Source organism: Lepidochelys kempii, chromosome 1, assembly GCF_965140285.1.
Source record: "Lepidochelys kempii isolate rLepKem1 chromosome 1, rLepKem1.hap1, whole genome shotgun sequence".
NCBI lineage: Eukaryota > Metazoa > Chordata > Testudines > Cheloniidae > Lepidochelys > Lepidochelys kempii.
In genome coordinates, this window is record NC_136380.1 from 219,449,975 (window position 1) to 219,477,827 (window position 27,853).

Consider the following 27,853-nt stretch of genomic DNA (forward strand, 5'->3'; position numbering starts at 1 on the left):
ATATATTTTCAGCAAATTCTGATCACCTGCCCTCTGAATGCCAGGCCCCTTTAAAGGTCTGATGTTGGGCACCCAAAATCACTAATCACTGCTGAAAATCTTGGCTGGAGGAATTTTATTAGTGTTGGGTGTCAAAAAAATTCAGGCACCCTCAGATAAAATACCATCAATGTAGTTTTGAAGGTGTTACTATAGTTAGCCCATAATATTTGCTTTCTTTCAGATACTTGGCATGGCCTTCTCCATGACACTCTTCCACCAGATTCATAGGACTGGTAAAAAATATGATGCCTAAATCTTCAAAATGTTAACTGCATCTACACTTCTGTCTTGCCATTAAAAAAAGGCAAAACAACGGAAAAGAAAAATCAAGCTTTGCTCTGCTGAGGGCATTCATCCCAACGATCAATCTACGTCATCATTACTTGACTGATTACTAGCACAACTTGCTACTTGACTTACTTTTTTGGTTCTGTTTTGCATTTGCCATTTATTTGCCAAAGAAGAAAAGGAAAAATAATAAAAGCAAATCAGTTTTCTACGCTAATTCATAGATCTGCTATTAAACTTTTCCCTAACTTTATTTAAGAAAATGCTTTGCTCTACTAATTGGTGTTAGACATGCAAGGATAACATGACAGATGTGTGTTTAACTTCTAGAGAGACTTCTTTGAAGTCTTCTGATAAGTCTCAAACTGCTCATGTCTGACATACTGGAAGACTTGGGAAAGCCACTCAGACTGAGAACCCTAGGAATCAGAGCTGCTCACTTGCAGCTTTTTGTACCTTATGGTGTATACTTTTTTATTATGGAGATACCTTAGAATTTAGTCGCCTGATTTGTAACTTCTTACTGTTTTGTTTTGCATCTGTCACATTTTAATCCAGGAACCACTGTGCTATCTTTGAAGGACACAATTTTATCATTAGTTTAAAAGGTGGAAATAAAGACACGACTGTTCTAAAGTCCCTAGGGAGGCTACATTTAACTGCATCTTCTGAGCTACCGTGGGTTTGTACCCTTACCATATTGATGACAGGCCTTTCAATGAGGTGGCTCATTTCTTTAGGGCCAGATTGGGTTGCCCTTACTCTCACTAGGCTAAATGGTGAACCCCTTACTCTCAATGGGCTAGATTGTGATGCCTTTATCCACAATGAGTAGCACCTTATGCCTCAGGTAGGCCCATTAAATGGGACTACTTTTAGCATGATACTATTCAGTGTGAGTAAGTGTATCACCAGTGCCAGGAAGGGGCTCACTCTCTGGCCCATTGAGTAGTAGTTTACTCTATAAGTAGTCCCATTGATTTCAGTGGGATGGCTTATTGCACATGGTGCTGTACAACATAAGGGGAGCACAGTCAGCTCATTGTCAGCTTTCCTGACAGGAGTTTACTTGACAATGGTTGCAGTTTTGGCAGGCTGGCGAGGTAGCTTTGGAACAACCACAGAGGTATAAAGCTGGTTAAAGGCAAGTGGGGGAATGGTGTGCCGTATGTCCCAGGAGAGCGGGAAAGGCGTGATTTACGTTTTCACTCTGAAATCAGTTTCCAAATAGGTGCTCAGAACCTGTTTGTATCTTTGCACATACAGTGTTGACTTTTGTCTTCTGTTTTCCAAGTCAGACGTACTACATGATAGTTCAGAACTCATTACAACACACATTTCTACCGACATTCCTGCTAGAAAACTTGAACATATTCCTCTCTAGTTTGAATGCTGCTTCTTTCATAGTGGCCCCTGCTTGACATTTTTTGTTATATTTTTTTGGCAGAGGTCTTTCTTACATTTTGCTGCTTCACAAAGGAAAGTATGAATGAAAATGAAACTTCAGTCATTTTGTGGACACTCTGGTGTTATTTGAGTCAGAAGTTTACTATAAAACTTAGTGGTAATTTTAAAATATATTTCAAAGCTAGTTTATTACCCGCTGGGCCCAGATAGCTGTCGAAGTGGACAGATGTTTATCATCTGCTATCAAAGTAGTGCAGTGATGCTTACAAATTTGAGGTCCTTAGTCTCATTTACCCAAAGCACCTTTACACCTCTCCGGCCGTGTAAAGGGGCCTTGAAGTGAGTGTAAATGTACTTTATGCCAACGTTAAGGACCCTTTACAGAGAGTGATGTAAAGGGGTGTTAATGTAAGTGAGAATCAGGCCCTGAGAATCTAGTCCACCATTTTCAAACTTGGATGCCTACCAAAAGGCATCTAAATTGATATTTAGGCAGGTCACTTATTTAGCTAACTTTCAGAGTGGTTGAGCACCTACCTACGGTTTGCATAGAAGTCAGTGGCACTGCAGGGGCTCAGCCTCTTTGAAAATCAGGCCACATATTTACATGCCTAGAATATAGAATTAGGCTCCTAACTTTAGACACTCAAGGTTGAAAAAGTTGGGTCTAACGCACATATTATTGGTGCAGGATAATACAATCCGTTCTTCCTAAATAGCTGTTTGGTTGCATATACCCTTTAGTTATTCTTCCACTGGCCATATTGGTGACTGATGCGACATTCATATTTCCTTTTAAAGACTTGAGGAACGAGGAGGGGGAAAATAAAGACAAAAACTGGTTGACTTTAATTGTAACGAAAATTGGGACCATGTGTGTCTGAGCTCCATTTGAGACATTCTGTGTCAAGAATGGGAGCTCTGGCACTGAGCATATTTGCTGCTATGTGTAAGATAGTCTCCAAAGTTTCCAAAAAAATGACAAGTTTTGAATTTTTGCATTTTAAAAAATGTATATCTTTAATCCACCGTTCTACTTCTTTATCTTTTATGGTAGGGTTATTTTGCTTTCTCTTCTAAAATACCAATGTTTTCTCTCTCAGACATAAATACAGAAGGGTGGAAAAATAAGCAAGACCAGGATGCTAGATCCTTCTAAAGTCGCACAGTGGTACCTGCTGAAATCTTAAATTTTAATCTGTGATTGGTTTTTGTAAAAAAAAAAAAAAAAAAAGAAAGGAAAAAAAAAAGAAATCAAAATGCATTTATACAAGTAACCATGAAGGCAGAATACATAGTGGAAAACTAAAGCTATTTTGCCTTCCCTTAAAACTTATTTTTTGTAGACTGCTCAGTTATGTTTTATGACCTGATAGCAAGATAGGTATTGAAAATTCTTTTTTCATGAATTCTTTTAGCATTTTAAGTACAGTATTAACAGAAATAATTACACAAACAGTATTGTCAAGTCTCGCTTTAGCTGACTATGGGAAGGGAATTAAGCAAATTAAGTAAACAATTAGCATTATAGTACAGTAGCTGAATATCAAACCATATAACAGGAAAACCTGTGTTTTGAAAACAAAGAAAAAGCAATACTGTTCTTAAGGTGACAAAAGCCAGCCATAAAAAATATCTTTAGATTGTATTTGTTGGTATATATCAGAGAAGATGCTAATTGTCCTTTAACTGTTCAGTGAAAGGGATAGCAATCTTGTTTAAAAATGCACTTTTTTGCTTGCATTGGTGGATGGCTGTCTGTGCATTTTTCCAAAACATTGCTTTGATTATTTAACTACACATTTTTAGCATGTTTTTAAATAAAAACTGATACTGAGTAAAAGTATTTTAAGTGTATACAAATGTTGATTTGTATTTATATATGCACATATATATATATATATCATTGAAGCTCAGTTCAACTGTATCAAAGTTTTGTTTCTTTTTAAAGTGTCATTTTAGAATTTTGCATACATGATATTTTGTTGTGCTTTTTGCACCCAAGTTTTTATAAATAAGCTTAAACTGTAGAGGAGCTTAATCTGATTGATACATTTTTGGATTTCAGAGAGGCAGGTAAGACTTATAGCAGTAGAGAGTGTCCATATTTAATTTGGTAGCAGTGTCAGAACTGTCAAGAGGGAAAAGGGCTTTTTCTTTACGACAGGTAACTGCTTACACTTCCAAGCATGTGGCTTTCAAATCCTGGGTGCATAATGTCCAGAAACCAGGGCTGTTTTCCTCAGTCTGGCCATTTATGTTTACCTGTATTCCTAATTAAAAAAACAAGGCCAGAGTGCATTTTATTTCCACAATTAGTTACAGTGGCTACTTCAGAAAACCGGGGAAATAGGGAGCTCACAAGACTGAGGGTAGGTGGCTAAGGTTCAGAGATTCAGCTACAGGTCTGATTTTGCAGGGTGCTAAGTTGTGAGATGCTACGCGTTCTTAGTTTCATTGACTTCAAGGGTAGTTGACGGTGCCCGGTACCTCAGACTCCAAGTGTCAGAAGAATGAAACAAAATACTTCCAAAAGTTAAGTCAGACAGTTTTCTGGCATGGCATTGCCAAATCTTTAACTTTTGACTGTAGCAGAGTAAGTGCCCTGAAATTACATGTTTAAAGCAACTGCTACAGGAGCTCTCAAAGCAGCTGTTAGGAGCAAATTTAAAGAAAGTGACCAGAGAGCCCTGCCATTGATGAGATTTCTGATCGCTTCATGTTTCACTTGACAAGAAATGGTTCCAAATTGTGTACATTAAGGCACTCGGGAGAGGTTAAAAATAAGTGACCCGCCAAAGGGTATGTTTGGGGGAGAAAGGGAATTTGGGCTTGGACTCCCTTTTGCTTTTATAAAGAAGGGCCAAATACTTTTTGATGTTCTTTTTCTGGACATGGGGGATGTTCCCCTGTTTTGCCCCCTGCTTTTTACTTTGCAAGTATCAGGAAATTAAATTCCATATTTTTCTGGAGGTCTTGTTGGGGGTCTTGGGTAATCTTTCTCCAGAATTTTACTTAGTGATTGGAGTTACATACAAAAGAATGTTTTAAGAAGGCTCACTAAATATCCCTTCCCCTCTCAACTGCTCAGCCTTTACTCCTTTGGCTCTTGTGATGTCCTTCAGTTACTGGAGAGTCTTCCAGCTGAGACCAGACCTGAATTTCTAATGGTTTTTATGTTTCATTCAAAACCTTTCAGTCCTCCTTTATATCTCATAAAAAATCAAGAAAGGGGACAAGATCGTTGGTTCGTTTGTTTTTGCAGTGGTCACCCTAAAGCAGGGACGCACTGGCCGCTGCTACCTGCAGCTCTGATTGGCCAGGAATGGCGAACCGCGGCCACCGGGAGCTGCGGGGGGGGGCTGTGCCTGCGGATGGTCAACGTAAACAAAATGTCTCGCGGCCCACCAGGGGATTACCCTGATGGGCCATGTGCCAAAGGTTGCCAACCCCTGCCCTAAAGTATCCATGTGCAGGGATGCCCATTTGGCCCAATATACATCGTCTGTGAGGACAGTCTCCTGGAAACAGTAAGAATTCATTGTTAAAAGGTTGGCTTAACATACAAACCAGAGGTGCTTAAAGGCGTTTAGTCCACTCTGCTGTAGTTGACATCACTGTAAGAGAATTAAAAAATAACTCACTCCCCAATAATTTCTTATGTAGTCAAGGAAATGTATTTCGGTGCCATACTCTCAGGAGCCTGTGTGCACTTTTGTTTGCTAGTGTACATGCACAATTGGCCAGGTTTACTTCTCTATGTCCGCACGCACTGAATTCTGATCTTTGCTTTATTGCTGATCTCTGCTTGTACCCGTAGCGACTTAACCAGTTCCACTTTTAGAAATGCCAGTTTTTTAAGGCTTGTGGGGTTACTAACGGTATGTCTACACAGCAACTAGACACCTGCTCCTGGCCCGGGCCAGCCAACTCGGGATTGCCTGGCTCGGGCTACAGGGCTCTTTCAGTGCAATGTAGCTCAGGCTGGAGCCCAAGCTCTGGGACCCTCCCACCTCGCAGGGTCCTAGAGCGCAGATTCCAGTCCGAGCCCCCCAGAAGTGTACACTGTAATGAAGCAGCCCCGCTGCCCAAGAACCACAAACCTGAGTCACCTGGCACAGGCCAGCTATGGGTTTTTCACTGTAGTGTAAACACCCTCAGGGGACTGTAGTGCTAGGAGGCTGTGCAGAGTTTCTGGTACAGTGGAAGCAGGAACAGGTTGAGACTATTGTCTGGAACAAGTACCCCAGCACAAGATTCCCACTTGATTTGCTTCCCCAATGCCAGTTGTTTTGACTGTCAAACTGGGAAGGAAGGGTTGTCCTGGAATGAATTCTGTCAGAATAAGAGTTTGAACCTTCACGGAGTTAGAGAGAAATGGGGACACTGGGAGGGACAGAGGCAGGGAATTGGCTGCCGGGAGGGTGTTTTCCAGGGCTAGGGCAAAACTGTGGGAGGCTTAGGGAAATATTTGTAATAGGGTCTTGGCTAAGGAGGGAGAGGGGAGGATCAGTACTTCACAGTTAGGGCCTGCCCATAAACCACGGAACTCATTTGGGGTGGATGAGTCCTTAATTTTGAGTGTTTGTCTCAGCGTTACAAAGTGTTGCAAGGGTAGGTGGGTCTTGGAAATCACTGAAAAATTAGTTGCCTAAGTGATGGACAGCTCCCTAGTTGTGGCTGTGGTAAAGGGGAGAGAGGAGGGGGCTGAGGAACTGATGATGATACACCAAATAGAAATGCAGGTGCCTTTAGCACCTAAAACCAAATATCAGTTTGATAACATTTGGTGACATTGCCCAACGCTGATAGCTGTGATACTGGCGGTGGAAATAAAGTGCACTCTTTGTCCATTGGTAGGCTGAATAGTCGGTATTAACATCAAGTCACAATTATACACAAGTGAACTTCCATTGCCTTTGGGGTTTTATCTTGTGCATGTTGCATTGAGTGACTCGAGTTCCGACATTGTATCTGTAGGAGAATAATATACCAAAAAGCGCATTTGAAAGTCACAAGTGGAGTGTAATGTAACTCATCCACCCAGTATTTTTGATACCACACCTTTAGACAAACTAAGCATATCATTTGTATTGCATCCAAGATGCAGTGGTTTATTGGAATAAAGATAGCAAGGAGAAAAAGGACATTTTCCCAACAAATATATTTCTGGCAATGTGGTCTGTGTGTAAAAGGGAATTGGGGGGAAGCAGAATGCAATAAGGCACAATTAGTGTCCTGAAATAATTTCCTTTTAAACTTAATTTGTTGGCTTCGTCACTTAGCTCTTGTTTAAAACATGGAGATATTTTTATACCAGAAATACACTTGCAGACCCAGAACATTTGTATGCGTGGTAGCTGTTAGAACCTAATGTGCCATTCCATCCAGGTTACGTTCACACCGGTGTTCCTTCTATGCAATACCTACTTTAGCCTTTGTACAAATTATTTTGTATTAGTATTACATATGAAAATAAAGGACATAAGAAAAGGGATGTATGTTTGACCTTTATTCCCCTCACCTGCCCCCCCCCCCACCAAAAAAAATTAGCAGCTCCAGTTGTTAAAAGTAAGCCAAGAGACATGTCTGTATTTTAACAGATGGGGTCACTGAGATTCCCTGATGTATCAATGCTCTATTTCCTACAAACGCTCTGTTATAACAAATGAACAGAGAAGAGGAGCGGTGAAGAGAGAAGGTGACAGTATTACTCCACAGGGAGTGATCTGAACAAGAGTACAAATAATGCTGGGTTTAAAAGGGTAATTGAAAATAAAAGAGAGTTCCTAGGATTGTGTGCCAGCAGTACCTACATTCTGTGGTGTTACTTGTAAAGCCGTGGTAATGTGGTTGGGGCTACACAAGGTGCAGAAGGAAGGTAGTCCCTGCCTCAGAAAGCTTTACTGTCTAATAGAAACTGAGAATTGAGGACACACTGCAAGTCAGAAGGTTTTTCCCTGCGTGGTTTGGCTCTCCTCTTTTTGGGCATTACTGAAGAAGTGAGTCTTTGAGGGGGGACTTCAGTGAGAGGCGGGTGGTCACTTGGCTTATTGAGATGCCATGGGTATTCCTCACATAGGCCTGGAGATGGGCACTGAAGCAGGAGATGAATAGGGCATCAAAGCCAGCATCATTGGCAGAGGGGCTGAGAACGTATGGTTCTTTGGAAAATGTGTGGCGTTTGGCTGTATAGGTTTGGGGCAGTTGAGGCAATGTTGATACTGGGCAGTGGAGCTGAGATACACAAGAAGCCATTATGGCACCTTAGAGACTAACAAATTTATTTGGGCATACATTTGTTAGTCTCTAAGGTGCCACAAGGACTCCTCCTTATTTTTGCTGATACAGACTAACACGGCTACTGCTCTGAAACCTGACAAGCAGCCGTTGTGAGCAGCTAATATACGAGTGTGAGGGATTTCCTGAGAATGTTGCAGTGGTGCGCAGGGATTGATTCCTACAAGTGAAGACTCTCCCTTGAAGATATAACCCTTGTAAGAGTGAAAGACGGTCAATTTATGAATTTGCCAAGGTGCCACTTAGATTTTATAGCTCCAGGCATTGGTTGCCCTGGGGATTCTGCAGCTTCTTGTGTTAGGTTCAGTCAACTCTCCCGAGCATATGGTGACTCTGGTTTCAGGGCTTGTAGGAGGGGGCAACCCTCTTATTCCCACTGTACACATGCCAAGTGAGTGCTTAGGTTTTAGCTTTCCGTTTCTTTGCTCCTTTCACTGGTATCCACTAGATGGCGTTGGTGTAAAACAAACGTCTTCATTTCTTATCGGAGGCTTTTTAAGTTGGATTCATTTCAAGGATTGTGTTTCATGATTAGCCCCGATTATCAGTTAGGATCCCCTCTTTTAAGCAATTTCTCTTACTTAGCCCAGATTTATACTCTGGTTTATATCTTTTAACATTTCTCCTTCCTTATACCACACAATTTCCATTACTTCTAGAGCGCAACAATTATTTGTGATAAAAACAAACAAACAAAAAATCCTTATACCCTTCTAAATTTGATGGACATATTCCATACGCTCTTTGATTGTACACATGCATTTTGCCTTATTTAGGACTTACAATAGGACAAGAGAGACAAGGTGGGGGAGGTAATATCTTTTATTGCAAGGGTTCTCAATCTTTTTCTCTCTGAGGCCGCCCTCGACATGCTATAGAAACTCCAGGGCCCAGCAGGGGTGGGGGGTTTGGGGCATGGCCCTCAAGCATAGGCGTAGTTTGACTTCTATTTTCAGGGGGGCAGGGGCCAGTGGGGCTTGAACCACATATGCATGGTAGGGACCAGGGAGGGAGTGCCACCTCCACCCCTTGACTCACCTCAGCAGGCCACCCAGCCTGTCTGGGTTGGGGGGGGCAACCAAAAATGATAACTCAAAGGTCAGGGACTTAGCTCAAAAAGCTTGAAAACAGCTCATAGAGTGCAGGGAGGGGGTAGCTGGGGCTGTGAGCACACAGGGGGTGGCTGTGGGTGCAGGGAGGGGGTGGCTAGGAGCTGTGTGTGGGCAGGGGGTAGCTCAGGGTCCAGGGAGGGCGTAGCTAGTGGCTGTATGCAGGGAGGGGGTAGCTCAGGGTGCAGGGTGGGTGTAGCTAGGGGCTGTGTGCAGACAGGGTAGCTCAGGGTCCAGGGAGGGCGTAGCTAGTGGCTGTATGCAGGGAGGGGGTAGCTCAGGGTGCAGGGTGGGTGTAGTTAGGGGCTGTGTGCATGGAGGGGGTAGCTCAGGGTGCAGGGAGGGGGTAGCTGGGGCTGTGTGTGGGCAGAGGGTAGCTCAGGGTGCAGGGAGGACATAGCTAGGGGCTGTGTGCAGGGAGGGTGTAGCCTCAGGGTGTAGGAAGAGGGGTATTAGGGGCTGTGTGCTGGGAAGGCACCCCTGTGGTCCCTGTTCCTGGAGTGGTCTGCCAGCCATGGAGCTCTCCCCACCTGGGGGGCTCTTATTGGCTGCCTCTGTGGGAGCAAAGGGGACTGGGAGCTGAGGAGCAGCTTCAACCCAGGGCACCAGCAGGAGATGAGGGAACGCAAGGCACCAGCCAGAGCAGCAGCTGCCCTGCACTGCTTGGCTCTGGCTTCCCACCTCCGACCTGGGTGGGGAGGGGGTGGGGAGGAAAGTGCGGAGCTGACTCCCGGGACTGCCGTGCTCTTGTGCTGCAGTTTGGGTTGGGGGCAATGCCCTCCATGACCCCAATTCTGCCGACGGGCTCAGGGCTTCTGCCCCACAGGGAACACCAGGGCTTGGGGCTCCAGGACTCAGCCCTGTGGGGGGTGCTAGGGCTCGGGCTCTGGGTTTCAGCTGCAGCGCTCCGCGGCCCCCTTGAAAGGGCTCGGGGGGCCGGGAGCCCCGGTGGAGAACCACTGTTTTATTGGACTCACTTCTGTTGGTGAGAGAGACAAGCTTTCGAGCCCACAGATCACACAGAGGTCTACAGGAGACCTGAAGAAGAGTGCTGGTTGACTTGAAAGCTTGTCTCTCTCACCAGCAGAAGTTGGGCCAATAATAGCTATTACCTCACCCACCCTGTCTCTCTAATATCCCAGGGCTGACACGGCTACAACTACACTGCACACAGCAGTAGGACAAGAGGCATTTTTCACATGCAGAAGGACGTAGATTTGACTCACAAGACAAATAAATGTACAGAGTCTAATTGTAGGTGAAAGAGATTGTTTTCCTTATAAATCAAACATACAGTGAATAATGTATAGTTTATACTTTGGGGTGAAACACTGCACAGGAAAGCAGGGTGTGACCCTTGCTTGGTAACTTGGAGCTCTTTTTAGCTAGGTTGGAGGGGAAAAAGAGGTTTTATGCATATGTAAATTTGGAGAGATTCTTGCCTAGGTGATTAACAATACTCTCATTAGCCATTTTAGTTTCTATTCTTGAGGAGAGGAATTCCCGACCTTGGCTGATCTGTGAGTCCTTAGACAAAGTGTCTCACCTGATGTGAACCATTTTCTTATTTCAGAGTAGCAGCCGTGTTAGTCTGTATTCGCAAAAAGAAAAGGAGGACTTGTGGCACCTTAGAGACTAATAAATTTATTTGAGCATGAGCTTTCGTGAGCTACAGCTCACTTCATCAGATGCATTCAGTGACTGAATGCATCTGATGAAGTGAGCTGTAGCTCACGAAAGCTCATGCTCAAATAAATTTGTTAGTCTCTAAGGTGCCACAAGTACTTCTTTTCTTATTGTCTTTTCTTAGATGGATAATATTTTGGGATAAAGGTGGATAGTTTTTTCTAATTTTATTGAGAACCAACAGGAATCCATAATTATTAATCATTCAAGGCATATCTGTTCTTTATATCCCTTAAACCAGGATAGAGAATGGATACTGACGGAATAATGGTAACAGGGTAAACGGTCATTAACCTGAATGAGGGCTACATTTGCATCCAATTTACAAGCTGGTTAATGGAGCAGTGTGACACAGAGGTCCATTTGTACCATATGGCAGAGGGTTCACTGTTCTGTAACAGTACCTCCTAACAGGCCTGACAAACTCACTCACACATCCCTGGTGTAGTATTTATCCATAAATGATGTCATGTGAGGTCTCTAATCATTGTGAGATGTCTGCATGGATGATATTTAAGGAGATGTGTCTATGTACTGAAAATATGTTTTAAAATCTGTGTCCAAGGCAGAGTTGACAAACGAGTTTTGACAAAGGATGTCAGCCTGGTAGATTAAGCATTGTATCCCAACACAATGGAAGCCCCATTTACATAGGGAGTCAACAGGAAAGGAGCACAGAGGCAAAAGCAAGCCATGGGGGTTAGCCTGACCATGCACAAAGACTGTGAACTCCGGGGATTTAAGAAGAAGGCAAGGAGACATCACTTTATCCTGCACCCGAGGAAGTAAATGGACAATGAGTTTACATTCATGAAAACAGGATCTCAGTTAGGCTTGGTTGAAATGCTGCAAAAGACATTTGAGGTGAGGTAACCTTCTGTAGATAAACTGTCAGCCTGCTAAATGAAGTTTAATCTCTAGAAAGCATGTTATGATTTTATTTTATATATAACTTTGCGGTTTCCACTATCCTTAAATCTTAATCTTTGATAAGAAATGTATGGTTGTCCTGGAGGAAGCTGGTGCTTTTGTGATGAGTGTTTTGATGATGGTTTCTATGAATATCAGGACTCATAGAAATCATCATCAAAACCATTCACCACACAAGGGGTCAGCTTCCTCTAGGACACAACCTACTTCCTCCAGAAACTTTGCAACACTAACAACCTTCCTCAGAGCACCATCCTTATCATGATGGATGTTGTCACCTGCCTCTACACCAACATCCCTCACAATGATGGCACTGCTTGCGTACTTCAAATATCCACCCCAAACACATCACCAAACTCATCCATTTCATCCTCACCCATAACAATTTCACATTCAACAACAAACACGTTGTCCAAACCATAGGAACAGCCATAGGTACTTGGATGCCTCCCCAATATGCCAACCTCTTCACGAGCGACCTTGAGGAAGAATTTCTGGCCAAGTGCACCATAAAACCAGTGGTATGCCTGAGATACATTGATGATGATTTCATCCTCTGGATGGACGACCTAAACTCGCTCATAGAATATCACCACAACTTCAACCACCATCACCCATCCATCAAATTCTCTGTAGAACATTCCAACACCATCAACTTCCTGGACACCATAATCAGCTTCAATAATGGAACCCTACAAACAGCTACGTACAAGAAACCCATGGATCTCCACGCTTACCTTCACAGATCCAGCAACCGCCCCAAACACACCAAGAAATCTGTTGCCTACAGCCAGGCACTCAGATGCCACAGCATATGCTCCAAGGAGAAAGTCCAGGATATACACTTTAAAACTTCAGCTTCACCTTTACTAAATAAGGACACTGCACCAGAAAAGTAGATTGCATCATGGAATGGGTCACCCAAATACCTCGAGAGAATCTACTTCAATACAGGAAAAAAAATACCCTCTAACTATACATCCTAGTTGTCACCAACCACGTCACTCTGGAACCCATACAGGGTATCATTAAACAATGACAACACATACTTGATGGGGACCACATCCTGAAAGAAATCTTTCCTGAACCCCCTCTTCTGGCCTTCAAACCCCCCCCCCCAAACTCATCATCAAAAGCAAGCTCACCACAGACCAGGACACACCAACTGAATGTAGCACCAGACCCTGCCATAACAACAGATGCAAAACCTATAGACATACCGCCACTGCTGTGATGATCAATGCCCCCCCCATCAGCAACATACCTTTCAAGATCCATGAGTCCTATACATGCCTATCACAACATGTGGTGTACCTCATCCAGTCCAGTAAATGCCCCAGTAACAAGTATGTGGGTGAAACGAGATAATCACTACGCTCTTGAATAAACTCAACCAGAAAAATCATAAAAGACAGAAATACCATATCACCGATGGTGAATGCTTTTCACAAAGTGATCACTCTATATCTGACCTCAAAGTCCTCATCCTCAAAGGAAACCTGCAGAACACTTTCAATAGATGAGCCTGGGAGCTTAAATTCATAACTTTTCTAGACACTAAAAATCATGGACTGGGTAGACACACTGGATTTATGGCTTATTACAACAATCTGTAACCCACTATCCCCCTCTTTTTTGTCCTAGGACTACAGAGGTATAATCGGCCACTTCACCTTGAATGGGCTCTTAGAAAGAATATGTGTTAACTGCTTATGCTAAACCATCTGTTCCACCTTATATTTAGCTGTGACACACAGAGTAACATTCCCAGACCTGAAGAAGAGCTCTGTGAAAGCTTGTCTGTCTCACCACCCACCTTGTCTCTCTAATAATAATAATAATAATAAAAAGCAAAACACAAACATCTACAGCCCCTTTCCCTGACATCATCTTAAAAGGCAAGATGAACATCCAAAGGGTAGACAAATGTGGATTTGTTGCCCAATTTATAAAGCATGTTAGTGATGTCAACAAATCTGACAAAATACCCAGTGTTCTGAGAGTGCCAAACAATAGGATCTGGAAAGGCATATCGGCAACTTGCCAGGAACTTGAGGCTGTGACTTCTCTTTGGTGGATGCAAAGAAGCTACTTTTTCCCCCCACTTGTAGTTAAACCCTACCGTTGCTCAACTTTCTTCTTGTCCGCAAGAGTATGTCTCTGGGCTTGGCCGATTGACTGAACTTTGGGGCCTGCTGAGGAAGAAGATGGTTTTGTATGCCTGTTCTAGAGCTATATTCTCTTGTTGTAATATTATGGACATTTATAATCACATTTGGTTCAATCAGGTTAGTGGCATGATTTCAAGACAATTGTTTTGTTCATTCGTCTTTGGTGGGTTTTTTCATTGTTCCAGAAACGTCTGGTTTTGATGGTTAACCAAAGGGCTTTGAAAACAAATATGCTTTACTCTGTGCCCTACAACGCACCATGTTTCAGTTAACCAGTTGCCGCCTTTAAAAAAACAAAACTATAGTATTTTTTCCTTCTTTTCCACCCTGGCACGTAGGCCTGTATCTCACTGCTACATTCATGTGTGAGGATCACAAGGGAAATCATTGACACTTCCCGCTCATACTGTTTTCTGTAACATTGACCTCGCTGTGTGATGGGCTTCCAAATTTGCCACTGTTCCCAGTTTTAGAACCTAATTGATGTGTTCACCCCATAATATAATTAGTCCAGGATATGGGACTCTATAGTGGGTTTTACTCTGAAAAGTGACTCTGTAAAGATGTCACTGGTTTGTCACTGTGTATTTGTGCACAGTTTACTAGAAAAGAAAAAAAGATGTTTATCTAGCTGCCAGCCCTGCAATGTTCAACAGGAATCTGAGACTCAAGTTGGGCACACATCACCTGCACTACAGCATCGGCATCTGGAACTTACTTAATAATTCTGTTGATGATGTGTGAGCTGGAACAGGTTCTGGTAATGATCTCATGGCTCTGCAGCTCTTATAAAGTAATTGTGTTAAGTCAGGAAGCAAACACAACTGTCAATACTGGAGGCTGCTGCCAAGGAGGTGGTGTGTGAGAAGGTGCCATTTTTACATATCCCATTTCCTAGAAGGATCATACTTTAAGCATGTGACCTTGGAACAAGAGGTGAGATTCTAGGCTGTGTCTCTAGAAGTGCAGCACAGAACTCACAGCCAAGGTGTGCGGGTGGTGCTAAGGTGGCTTTAAGCCATCTCTCCATGCTTCTGATTTTGGGCTGCCCCAGGGGCTGTCCCCCATGTAACTTACACAACAGCCTTCTTGGGTTATGGGCTGCAGCACTGCTCAGAATCACCACAGCGCTGTGTGTTGTATCCCTACCTCTGGCATGTCCTTCAGCATGCTCCCTATGTTAAGGATTGTGAGGGGGTCTTTGGAAGGCAGACCTTAAGGCAGTGTCTGTGCCCAGGGAATCCTTCCCCAGCTGCAGCTGGGGGTTTTAGGACCCCTTCATGCTGCTCCATTCCTTTTCCTCAGCGTAAAGGGTCTGAAGCAATGTTGAAGAGCTCAACCTAGGTGTCTTACTCCTCCAGTTGTCAGTCACAAAAATTGACTGTGTGTTGTTTACTGAATGTCCATACATTATTCCCCTGATCGGGTGTAACACAGACGAACATAGTTGCAGTGAAAATCTTGCACAATGCTGATTTGGAGCATCATCGAAGGAAACAGTAGCTTGCTCATAATGGATCTCAAAATGGGCGACTATCATGGAGATCCTCTCTATGTCCCATTGTCCTGTCCACCGGCACCTGCAGTTCCAGGTCCAGAAAGATAGAAGACACAGGTAAACATAAACATGATTCTACTTAGCTATCTATTCCCCCCTCATCACAGCACTTGCATCTTCACTGTACCCCTCCAAGAGAAGGTTCCTTCTTGGACTGTCAAATGGACCACATTTTCATAATGCAGCGAAAACAATCAGGAATTTTTGTTTAAATTCCACCTGTCATCTTCTCCAATACCAAACACTATATACAGTATTCCGTAAGGTGAACAGGAGTAGACACATGCTAGGTGCTTTGTGTGAAATCAATTAAAAATGCATTTAAGTGTTCCATAAAAGCAATAGCTATGTTAAAAAATCAACAACCCTGTACAGTACTGTGTAGTTTAGAATATACTTTATTTATATAGATAGATATACTTTTGCTAATAAAAATCATCTGGAGATAGCTGCATGATTAAAAATGTATGATACAATGGGTGCTAGAATGATGTTACATTAATATTACAAAGAAAATCTACAGGAATGCAACATTAAGGGCTCTAAATCTAGGAAATTCAGCTGCTAAAGTTTCATATACAATTTTAATTTTATTTGTGCGTACGTGTTTTGATACTCTCCTTATGGGTCACATACTCTTTCTCAGTTAAAAGAATAGAAAACATTGCCATTTTTCCTGTACAGATGTGTATAATAATACAAATATAATAATTTTGATGATTTACTTAGGAACCTGGGTATTTTAGATCATTTATTGTGACAAAACATGACACTTAATAAAATCTGCTTTGTCCCGGTATATGTAGCACACATATTTAAAAAGAGATCATTTCCTTTGGCCACAGGTGCATTGAGGGAGAGTCCTTCATTACCTGTATGGAGTTAAGTTAACATACTGTAATAGCTCTGGAACAGGATCATATGTTGATAAAATTAACAAATTTATATTTCCAATGAGACACCATCTCAAACTGTCATAAAAATTGTTACTTCCACAGTGTGTTAGCTGGGCTTTCTATAAAACATTGTAAAACTTCCCTTATGATCCTTTGGCTATTTGCTGTGGGTCAAATTTGTTCTTGAAGAGAAGAGATTTGAAAGATAAAACAATATTTCCAACAGAAATCCAACAGAACTCCTGTGGTCATTATCCAAGTGGACATCCTTAGCACAGCTCCTCAGCAGGCAAACCACTGGGGAGAGTCCAAGGAGAAACACCAGGAAGGCTGCAAGACATCAAGGGTTGAGAGCATTCAGCATCCACCAATCAACAGTTTGTTGGGGTGTGCTTATACCGGACTCTGAAAGGTACAATGCCAAGTGTTCATCGAGGTTGGAGCATTCAGTAATATTTTTAGGATGAAGGGCTGCTATTGGGATGGTCAGAATGAATCTGGTTAAGGTCCCCCCTACCAGTGAGCAGTCTTACACAACCACTTAGTCCATCATCTGGGCCACTTGTGCCTAAGGGGAAGAGAAGGCTTTGCTAACATCAGTTTACCCTGACACCCTAGTAACAGGATAGCAAAATATCCTGTAGTATTTGGGTTAACAGTTGGTAACCTTTCTCCCCATCTTCTTGCCATTCATGGTCATGTGCTGGTATATGAAATGTAACTTCAGAGGCCCCAGCTAAGAAATGGGGCAACACATGAATAAGGATATTGTGGCTACCCGAACTGTAAGACTCACATAACACTGCCCATGAGGATTGGGTTGGTCTTTATGGCATTATGATGTGTGCACTCAGAAATATCTGGGTACCCCTCAGAGCACTGGTCCAGCCCATCTGATGTCCTGACTCCAGCTGTGGACAACCCAGAATACGTCTTCTGACCAGCTGTGCATCAGGGGAAAACATATTTTCCTATCCCCTGCATGTGACTTGCTGAAGTCATGAAGCATGAGATTTGATTACAGTGATTGTTGTTTCCGTGGAGAGGTGAAAGTGTTCTGAGCATGCTGAGGGCAATGCAGGCAGACCTGTTCCCCCCATGGCCCATGAAGGAAGTGAATGAACCGGGGGATTCACAGATGCTAAGGCCAGAAGGGAGCTTAGGTGCTATTCGTAATACAAATAACGCAATGTTTGTTTACAGCATAGGCCAGATCCTTGACTGGTGTAAACCAGAGCAGCTCCATTGACTTCAGATGAGCTATGCTGATTTACGTGTTCTGAGCTGTGCTGAGGAGCTGGCAGTGCCCCTATAATGATTGTAAAAAGAAAAGGAGGACTTGTGGCACCTTAGAGACTAACCAATTTATTTGAGCATAAGCTTTCGTGAGCTACAGCTCACTTCATTGGATGTATATCGTGGAAACTGCAGCAGACTTTATATATACACAGAGAATATGAAACAATACAGTGGAAATGGCCCACCTGATGATCACTTTAGATAAGCTATTACCAACAGGACAGTGGGGTGGGAGGAGGTATTGTTTCATATTCTCTGTGTATATATAAAGTCTGCTGCAGTTTCCACGATATATATCTGATGAAGTGAGCTGTAGCTCACGAAAGCTTATGCTCAAATAAATTGGTTAGTCTCTAAGGTGCCACAAGTACTCCTTTTCTTTTTGCGAATACAGACTAACACGGCTGTTACTCTGAAACCTATAATGATTGTATCATCCCAACCACAGGGAGTTAGGCAGAAACTTCCCCTATGGGCAGGGTTATCATGACTGGCCACTCTGAGATTTCACGCACTCACTGTGGTGCTCTGTCGCCCTCTAGTGGTGAGTGAGTCACAAAATGTTGATGAGGCTGCTGGAGGCTAGGCTAACAGAGAAGGATCTTTTAGCTCAGGCACCAGAGGCGACTGCTTTCAGGTCCGAAGTTCACTCCTCACTGCTGGTGACTCACCCAGGGCTGTGAAAGCTGCAGGGTGGTGTCTCTTTAAGGGCGCAGCAAACTTAATAACTGTTCATTGAGAGGGCTGGACACGACTGGGCAGATGGTTTTGGAGGCAATCTGGGACTAGGAGGGTGTTGGGGGTCATTCTGAAAAGGGAACATGGTGGTGGAAGCCAGGGTGTGACCTGCATGTGCGTCTGCTGGCTGCGGGTGCCACGGCTGTGAGCCACAGTGGCATAGCATTTAAGGCACACAGAGTTGCAGGGCAACATAGTGACACAGCCCCTTAATGGCCTGAGCTGAGCCCCAACGCATCATAGTGCCTGGACATTGCTCTGAAGCATCTGAGCACTGTCTGAGACAGGAAACTGCACTAGATCGACTGCTGGGCTGGTCTGGTCGGGTAATTCCTATGTAAAAGACTATAAAGTAAGTTTGTCTAACTTTTATTATTAAGCCTCTATCTTTCCTCTGAAAGATGCTCTACAAGTGCTATCACCTGTTACACTGCAATTGTAGGCAGGTGTCCATACCAGGGGTTCTGCCATTATATCTTCCAGTGCCTGCATACCCCACCACCATGCTGCCACCGGTATCTGTGTGGCCTGTTGCTATAACCATACAACGGGGTCTATGCTGCAAAGGCAGTTTGATATGGATGAAGCCCCAGTGCTGCCAGCTGCACTGTGGAGGCAGACCGCGTGTACCCCCAGAGTGCCACACCCCCCCACACACGGATCAGGATGTTCTGCGTTCCCATCTGCGTCTGATCCACCGGGGATGTGACTCTGCTACAGCTCTGCCTGGCGAGCCTGGCTCTTGAGCGCAAGCTATAGACACTTACACTTTTAGCTGTCCAGGGCCGCGTCTCAATCCTTGGTTTTGGCCAAGAGAGAGGTCATCACATGACCAGGATCAGGGCCTGGATGGTAGGTGTTTCCATTTGCTTGCTAACACTTTATCCTCTCTAAACAGCAGCAGCTTTGCCGGCAGGTAATGATGAGTGGCTGTTGCTACGTGCTAACTGGCAAAATAGTAATGATCCCGTATTACTTTTTAAAGAAACAGATGAATTTTTACACCTGGCTACAGATCAACCCCAGCAGCAGGTCATGTGTTTGTCTGAGTGCCCCCGCCGACGCACCTCAGCGCAAGGTAAGCTTCAAAAGGGAGAGAGAGCAAGCCGAGACGTTTTTGTCCGTATAAATCCAGGTTGTGTTTTTGTCTCTGGGGATAGAGGGGTTAGTGACTCACTCTGCTCCACTTTTCCAGCCACAGTTAATTGTTTGGTTTGGCTGCCTTGGAGGCTCGGCATTTTCATAACTTAAAATTGAAACCTGGGGGAAAAACTTGTTTTAAAAAAACACCTACCCCCCCCCCCCCACTGCTCAACTATCTGCTGTAGCAGCAGTGGTGAGCTGGAGCCGGTTCGCACCAGTTCGCTGGAACCGGTTGTTAAATTTAGAAGCCCCTTTAGAACCGGTTGTCCCTCGTGGAACAACCAGTTCTAAAAGGGCTTCTAAATTTAACCAGCCAAAAGTGGCGCCTTAGGTAGAATGAGCTGTTCGCGCGGGAAGCTGGGGGGGGGGGGCTGAGAAACAAGTGGCGGGTTCGCGCTCAGACCCAGGGAGGCGGAGGTGAGCTGGAGAGGGGGGGCGCGAGGAGGGCCGCCCGCGCTGCAGTAGGTAACCTGGGGGGCACGCATGGGAACTGCTCCCCACCCCAGCTTGCTGCTGCCGCCTGCTTCTCAGCCCTCCCAGGCTTCCTGCGCGAACAGCTGATTCGCGGGAAGCGGGGGGGGGGAACGCGCGGAGAAGCAGAGCGGGGCAGTGGGTTCAGGGGAGGAGGCGGAGGTGAGGTGAGCTGGGGCCAGGGATGGGGTGGGGAGCTGCCGGTGGATGCTCTGCACCCACCAAATTTTCCCCGTGGGTGCTCCAGCCCTGGAGCACCCACGGAGTCAGTGCCTAAGGTGCCACTTTTGATGTGATCAGTGGGGGAGTGGCCGCTCCCCCTGATCCCCACCTAGCTATGCTCCCCCGCCCCTAGGAGCCAGAGGGACCTGCCGGATGCTTCCTGGGAGCCGCCCCAGGTAAGCACCGCCGGGACTCCCCACCTCGCCCCCCAGCAGGTCCCTCTGGCTCTTAGGGGCGGGGTGGGGTGGGAACCCACTACGGTGGCCCACGAGACCCTCCTGCCCGGTTCTGGGGGTAGTCAGGGGACAGGAGAGGGGGTGGATGGGGCAGGGGTCCGGGGGGAGGGGGGCTGTCAAGGAACGTGGGGCATTGGACGGGGCAGGAGTCTTGGGAGGCGGGGATGGGCAACGACCCCCTCGTGGGGTGAGGAGGGAAGAGGTTGTTAAGTTTTTGGCAGCTCATCACTGTGTAGCAGCCTTACTGAAAGTCACAGGCGAAATGCCATCCAACATGGTCTCACAGTGACTCAAAATTTCTGCAGTGCGGCCTCAGGGATGTCAGTTATTTTTGGTGCTATCAGACTATATTTGCTAATTATTTATATAGTGCATGTGGTGGTTTGGTAAATAAAAAAAATATGGTCCTCGCCCTGAAAAGCTGAGCATGGAAATGAAATCAAGCACATAGGAAAGCTACCAGAGCACAGTGGTCAGAAGTTGGGACATGGGGCTTGGAAAATAGACACTATGAACTTTTGGGGGTTATTTCCCCACAAACAGCAGGTTATGTGCATCTTCTGTGCTGTAGGCTTCTGACAGTCATAGTTGGAATAATTTCTCACTCTGAACTATGGGTGTGTAGGATTAAGATCTCCTGGGGTGCTGGGCCAGAGCAAGTGGTGGGAGGGCCCGCCCCACCTCTTCTGCCTGTGGTCCTGCCTCCCCCTCCACTGCAGCCCCATAATCTGTTTGCTCCTTTCTGCCGCCCCCCACCGCGGCCCCAAGACCGGAGAAGCTCTGTTCCTCCCCATGGCCCAGGGGCCGCAGCTGGGAGTGAGAGCTCCTCCAACCCTGAGGCTGCAACAGGGAGCGAGAGCACCTCCTGTCCCGGGGCCGCAACTGAAGCCTGGGTGCTGGGGCTTCCCACGCCGCTCTGCGCTTCTGCTGGGGACCAGTGTCTGAGCACTCGGGCTTCCCTACCCTGCCTGGGGCTTCTGCTGGAACCGGGATTGGGGCACTGGGGCTTCCCCTGCTTGCCCCACGGCTTCTGCAAGAGCTCTGGGCTTCCGCTGCCCCATGACTTATTACTGTTGGGGCAGCCATTTTTCTGGGGCCTCCCAGTTGGCTGGGCCCCAGGGCACAGGCCCTGTGAGCCCATTGTATAATCCACCACTGTGTGTAACCAGCAGGGGAACAGCTATAAACAACCCTAAGACTGATAGGATGGATAGATGATCTTTTACCTTTTGCCTCTGGGATGGGAGAAAAACAGAGGGAAGAGAGAGAGAAAAAAAGGAAAAAGACACCCCACCTCCCCACCAAAAAACCCTAAAAAAAAAACCAGAAAATTTTTGTTTTCAGTTTCAAAAACTGTTCCGTTTTCCATTTTTTTGTCAAAAAATTGGCAAAGTTTGTGCACATTTTTGAAAACCCACATTATTACCAATTTTTTTTTGAGAATCATACTTACGTTTTAACCAACTCTAGGGAAGACTGATTTTTTTTAATTTTAAGAGATGATGTTGAAAATGCTGAGACAAAGATATTTTTTTCTCCCCTTCTTTCTTATTCTGTCAACTTCCCTATAGTTACTCTTGATTTACACCATTGTAATTGAGACCTAGGTCTGGCCTGATGGGTTTAAAATGTCAAAGCTAAACAACATTCTGCGGCTGTAAACCTGGGCTCTGTCACTTGAACAATGTGTGGGGAGGGGAAAGCCAGTACCAACCATCTTTGTCTCAGTCCCTCCTTAAACCTTTCCTTTGCTGTGATACCTATCAAAACACTTGACAACAGTTGAGGTTGCTGGTGAGCAAAAACCACTGCCTGTCATGGTGACCAATCTTGTCTCATTGTTTCCTTGTACTCCCACATTGATCTGTAGTCACCTATTTGTCTTACATTTAGATTATTAGCTCTTTGGGGCACGGGCTGCTTTTTGGTCTGTGTTTGTACAAAGGGATGCTGCTCCGGAGCTAGGACTTCGAGGCATTATGGTAGTAATAATAACAACAATAATGGTGAATTTCATGCTTTGTGGAGGTCTGTTGACAGCAGCTAACATCTGGCTAGCGAATCCACAAAGAGAAAATAAATCTCTTCAGATTTGACAGAGAACGGGAGAACTAGAGACAATAACTGTCCTCCGAAGGGAGGTAACAGAGAGTAATGTAAAACAGGAGGTTAACAGTGCTTAGATACTACAACCGCAGCTTTAGAAATAGAGTGCATGAAAGAAACTGAACTTAACATGGTGTCTAATTTGTAAGAACTTGCCAGTGGATAATTTAAAGGGTGATGAAAGTAACTGATTCCTAGATTTAAACACCCTGAAAGCAACGTGTATGAAGATTAAGGCTGCCATGATCCTAAAGAATGCAAAGCTATATCATGCCATCAATTCTTAAGCAGAATGCCCTATTGATTTCAATAGGGAGCATGTTTTAAAAATCAGTGGCATGATACTGCCTACAATCAATCTTGAGTCCCAGCAGAAACTGTGGGAAATCACAGGCTGCAAATTTCTCTTGACCAGCAGATGACTCCACACACTGCACTGCTAAGAAAATGGCCTTGGTTTTGATAGTGGAAAGACACAGAACAGATGTTACCATTTTAGATCATTTAGAAGAAAGGAAAGGAAAAATGGGGACTTGCTATGTTTACAAAGTGTTTTGCTGAGGACTCATGGAATATTGTGTAATGCTGGGGTTAGGAACAAATAGAACCACTGCAACAGCTGGCATCAGAAATTCCAAGATTTAAAGGAGAGCAACAAAACCTTGTTCAACATTCATTGCCTTGGTTGCATTGCACCATTATGTGCTGCTGATCAGGGTGCCGGAACAATTTTTATAGTGGGGGAGCTGAAAGCCACTTAACTAAACTGTATACTCTATATACAATGGAAACCACTTCAAGCCAGGGGGTGGGGCTACACTCCCCACCCCCAGTTCCAGCACCTATGTTGCTGATGTATATTTGGCTTGACCATAAACTGTAGAGCAGCTATGCAGTGATTTTCACCACCATTTTTAAAATAGCTATAAGAAGATATGACTTTCTGAATTCAAAGCATTTGTAGAAGCCAACCCTCTGGTGGTTAAGTTTGCAAGACTGTGTGTGACAGGGTAGTAAACCAATACAATGCATTTCTCAGCTAGAGCCACACGCATCGGAAGAAGCTGTTGATTTGTCTGATAACTGTTGAAAGAAACAATTGTAGAATCCTTCTGGCACACACACACACAAAGTCATTTCAGTTTCTGAAAGCCACTCATCCTCCTTTAATACATTTCAAAGTGGTTCTCCGGTGCACCGTTGCAATCTGCCTGTATTGCAAACTGGAATGGGAATGCTAGAGAAATCTCTGGTGGCTCCTGTTATATTTCTCTGTACACAAGAGCAAAAGATACCATGAATCTAAATAACTTTCATTTAGATTAAAGGAACAGCAAATCAAAAAAGAACAAACCAAGAAAAACTCCCCTTGAGAGAGACAGAGCATCCGCAACGTGTTTGTCTCTCTCAGATCGTTAGCAGTCTGAACAGAACTGAACACAAAATGGTTGCCAGCAACAGCATAACCCTTAGAGATTGCAGTATCACCAAGTACAGTACAAGCTTTCAGAAATCATGCATCAGGCCCCCAAATCATGAGATTGGCTTAAAATCATGATTTTTTTTTTTTTTTAAATAAAGGTTGGGTTGTTTTCCTTTGCCTTCTGGTTTCTGAGCCTTTAGGGTGTACTTATTGCATATTTCCAAGCTTTTCTCTGCACCCCGGAGTGCTGAGAATAAAAAAATAAAGCTGAAATTCTCACGAAATCTCATCCCAGCAGTCTGGGCTTTTATAAAACCCCTAAACATCATGGCTATTAGTCAAGATGATCCGGGGTGCAACGCCATGCTCTGGGTGTCCCTAAGACTTTGACTGCCAGAAGCTGGGACTGGATGACAGGATGAATCACTTGATATTTACCCTGTTCCGTTCATTCTCTCTGAAGCATCTGGCACCAGCCACTGGTGGAACACCGGATACTGGGCTAGATGGATCATTGGTTTGATCCAGTTTGGCCATTCTTATGTTCTTGTGAGAATCATGATAAAAGCATGGAACTTGACTTCTTCGAGACATTTTGTCCCTCTGGGTGCTCCGCCGTAGGATGTGCACACGCCTATGGGATCTTGATGAGAGATTTGAATCAGCAACCTCATGTCCCAGAGTGAGGGTATATAGGGAGAAGTGGATTTAGCCACTCCAGCTTCTTCTCAAATACAGAGCCAAAAGACTCCACAGCAGAGGGGAAGAAGGCCGGGAGGTGGAGCACCTATAGGGACTAAACACCTCGAAAACCTCACGTTACTGAAAGGTAAATAACCTCTCCTCCTTCTTTGAATATAGGTCCCTATGGGTGGTCCACTACAGAAGCCTATCAATCAATAACTCAGTGTGGAGGTAGGTGCTGTGGAGGGAGATCGACGAATGTTTGGGGGACGGCATTGCGAAAGATCATGTCTGCAGGTAGGATAGCATAATGGAAGCAGGTAGGATAGCATAATGCTTGGAAAAAGTCTGAGGACCAGGTTGCAACCCTGCACATTTCTGCCATCAGAACGTCCTTAAGAAGGGCTATAAAAGTGGATGGAACCATGATGGAGTTGGCTGTCACCCTGGGGATGGGGGGAGCACTCCAGCTGCCCCGTAGTAAACTATAATGCAACATGAAACCCACTTCAATAGTCTCGGTGTGGAAATCCACTTTCCATTCATTATTTCAGAGGAGACAAGCAGCCTGGGGGAAATCCTAAAGGTTCTTGTCTTGTCCAGATAGAAGGCAAACGCCCTCAGAACACCTAAGGTGTGGAGGCTGGCTGCTTCTCTCGAGGAGTGAGGTTTGGGGAAAACACTGGAAAACGGATATCTTGATTGATATGAAAATCTGATGACATCTTTGGTAGAAACTAAGAATGGGGGTGCAGCATGATTTTTTCATGGTAGAAGGTACTATATGGCAAGTAAGCCATGGGCACCCCAAGGTCTCTCACCCTTCTGGTTGAGGTGCTGGTTTCCTGGAATGAAGTCTTAAGGGAGAGAGAAAGGAACAAACAGGTGATCCTAAGCTTGAACAGGGGGTTCCTTAAGGTGTTGAGGACCAAACTGAGGACCCAAGGAGGTGTGGGGTTTTGGATATGAGGAAACAAATTAGATAAACCCTTATGGAATCTGACTGTGGTATGATGGGTGAAGACTAAAAGGCCCTCAATAGATGAATGGAAGGTTGTAATGACTGCCAGGTGCTCTTTAACAGAGCTCACTGTTAGTCCCCGTGTTTTCAATTCCAACAGGTAATGGAGGATTCTCAAGAGAGGAGCTCCAGAAGCGTGCACAGAGTAACAGGAACATCAGGAAAGGCAGCGTTTCCACTTTTGCAAGTAAGTTTTTTCGTATGGTAGGCTTCCTACTATTTAGAAGTACAAACAGAATCTCAGCCGAGCAGTCAAATTATAAATTCAAGAAACATCGAGGAGCCAGAACTTGAGATTCAGAGATATGATGGCTGGGGAGGTTCATGGTGCCTGAGTTTTGTGTCAGAAGGTCCAAGCTAAGTGGGAGGCATCAAGGCAATGTTACAGAAAGGTGAAGAAGATCTGAGTACCAGATTTGTCTGGGCCAAGAAGGTGCTATTAAGATGAAACTGTTCCTGCTCAAAGAAGAAAAGGAGTACTTCTGGCACCTTAGAGACTAACCAATTTATTAGAGCATAAGCTTTCGTGAGCTACAGCTCACTTCCTCAGATGCATATCGTGGAAACTGCAGCAGGCTTTATATATACACAGAGAATATGAAACAATACCTCCTCCCACCCCACTGTCCTGCTGGTAATAGCTTATCTAAAGTGATCATCAGGTGGGCCATTTCCAGCACAAATCCAGGTTTTCTCACCCTCCACCCCCCCACACCCCCCCCTCCCCGTAATGTTTTGGAGATGAGCAGGGTTGGAAGATAGGCACAGAGGAGAGCACAGGAGCAGGGAACTTGGGTAGGTGCCTCCTAAAGAACTGCAGCCTCATCTCCCCCGGGAACAGAAGATTTGGCATTTTGTATTGTTTGGGCTTGCAAACAGATTTACTATGGTGAGGCTCCATGCTTTGCAGATGCTGTGAAAGATCAGGTTGTTGACCTCCCAGTCATGGTCCTGATAGAAGTTTCTGCCACGGTGTTCTGGAGGCCTGGCATGTAAACCATGAAGATCTCTGTGTGGTGGGCAATGTACCAGTTCCTGTTGTTTTAGGGACTCTGTGCATAAAGACTAGGATCTTGCTCTCCCTTTTCGATTTATACAGCACATCACTGCCCTGTGACCTATCATTACTCTGACATGATGGTCCTGAATGTCATGGAGAAAGTGCTGGCACCCGTAACGAACTGCTCTTAGTTCTGAGATGTTGATATGAAGCAACGTTTCCTGTTGGGATCACTTGCACTGTGCAGTTGAACTTCGTAGGTGAGGCCCCTAGCCTAGAGGAGAGGAATCTGTTGTGATGATGCGTGTTGGCGGTGGGTCTGAGAATGGGACTCCCACACAGACCGTCAGGGGGTCTCTCCACCAGCTGCGAGAGTCTAGTACCCATAGGAGTATGGAAACTCATTTGGCAAGGCTGTGTCTGTTCGGCACGTACATGGTTTTGAGACAGACTTGAAGACATCAGAGATGTAATCTCATGTGTGGTGTAACAAATGTCAAGGCCAACATGTGACCTAGGAGCTGGAGGCCGGTTCTTACTGTTGTCTGAAGACTCTGCTGTGAAAGAATGTAGGTGTTCAGATTCCTGAGGTTTAAAATTGACTTCCAGCCTCCATTTCTTTTGGGAAACAGGAAATATTTGAAATAAAACTCTCTTCCCAAAAATTCTAGGGGAAACCAGTTCTATTGCCTCCTGATGCAGGAGGGATTGAACCTCTTGCTTTAAAAATCCTCATGAGAGGGGTCCCTGAAGAGGCAGGGAGGTTGAAGTATTTGTGTTCAGAGTCTGGGGCATCTTCTGGGTACACCACAAGCAGCGTAAAATGTTCTAGGGAAGGCCCTTGTACTGAAATCTCAGAGTCTGAGGTGTCATCCCTGGAGTCCAAAGGCAGGGCTCTCGGTATTGGTGCCAGAGGAAGCAGAGGATGGGTGAATACTGGGAGCCTGGCTCCTGCTGTCAGATGGAAGGAGTTGGTAAGTGGGGGACATAACAGTACCAATGGGGAGCTTCTCATGGTGCCCCTTTAGAGGGGAGACTCCGATTCCTCTCAGATGAGCAGATCCTCCTGCGAGAAGAACCTGGAGGGTGCCAGAGGCCTAAAGTAATAGGCAGTCGGGATCAG

The 27,853-nt window shown here is 44.9% G+C and overlaps 2 protein-coding genes across 10 annotated transcripts in view; one reads left to right on the top strand and one right to left on the bottom strand.

Moving 5' to 3' along the window:
- TSPAN9 (tetraspanin 9) overlaps positions 1 to 7,230 on the top strand; it is a 275,804-nt gene extending 268,574 nt beyond the window's left edge. For all 8 annotated transcript variants that reach the window (XM_073314292.2, XM_073314272.2, XM_073314331.2 and 5 more), the window contains one exon: positions 224 to 7,230. In XM_073314292.2, coding sequence (XP_073170393.1) covers positions 224 to 295 — 72 coding nt within the window. In that variant the 3' untranslated portion in view covers positions 296 to 7,230. The remainder of the gene's footprint in view (positions 1 to 223) is intronic.
- Positions 7,231 to 15,924: 8,694 nt separating this feature from the next.
- Positions 15,925 to 27,853, bottom strand: part of TSPAN11 (tetraspanin 11) — a 189,861-nt gene continuing 177,932 nt past the window's right edge. Inside the window, exon 9 of one of the 2 annotated variants that reach the window (XM_073314474.1) lies at positions 15,925 to 16,363. In XM_073314474.1, the coding sequence (XP_073170575.1) occupies positions 16,307 to 16,363 (57 nt within the window). In that variant the 3' untranslated portion in view covers positions 15,925 to 16,306. Of the gene's footprint in view, positions 16,718 to 27,853 lie in introns of both variants that reach the window. The other variant, XM_073314493.1, reaches the window with a different exon arrangement.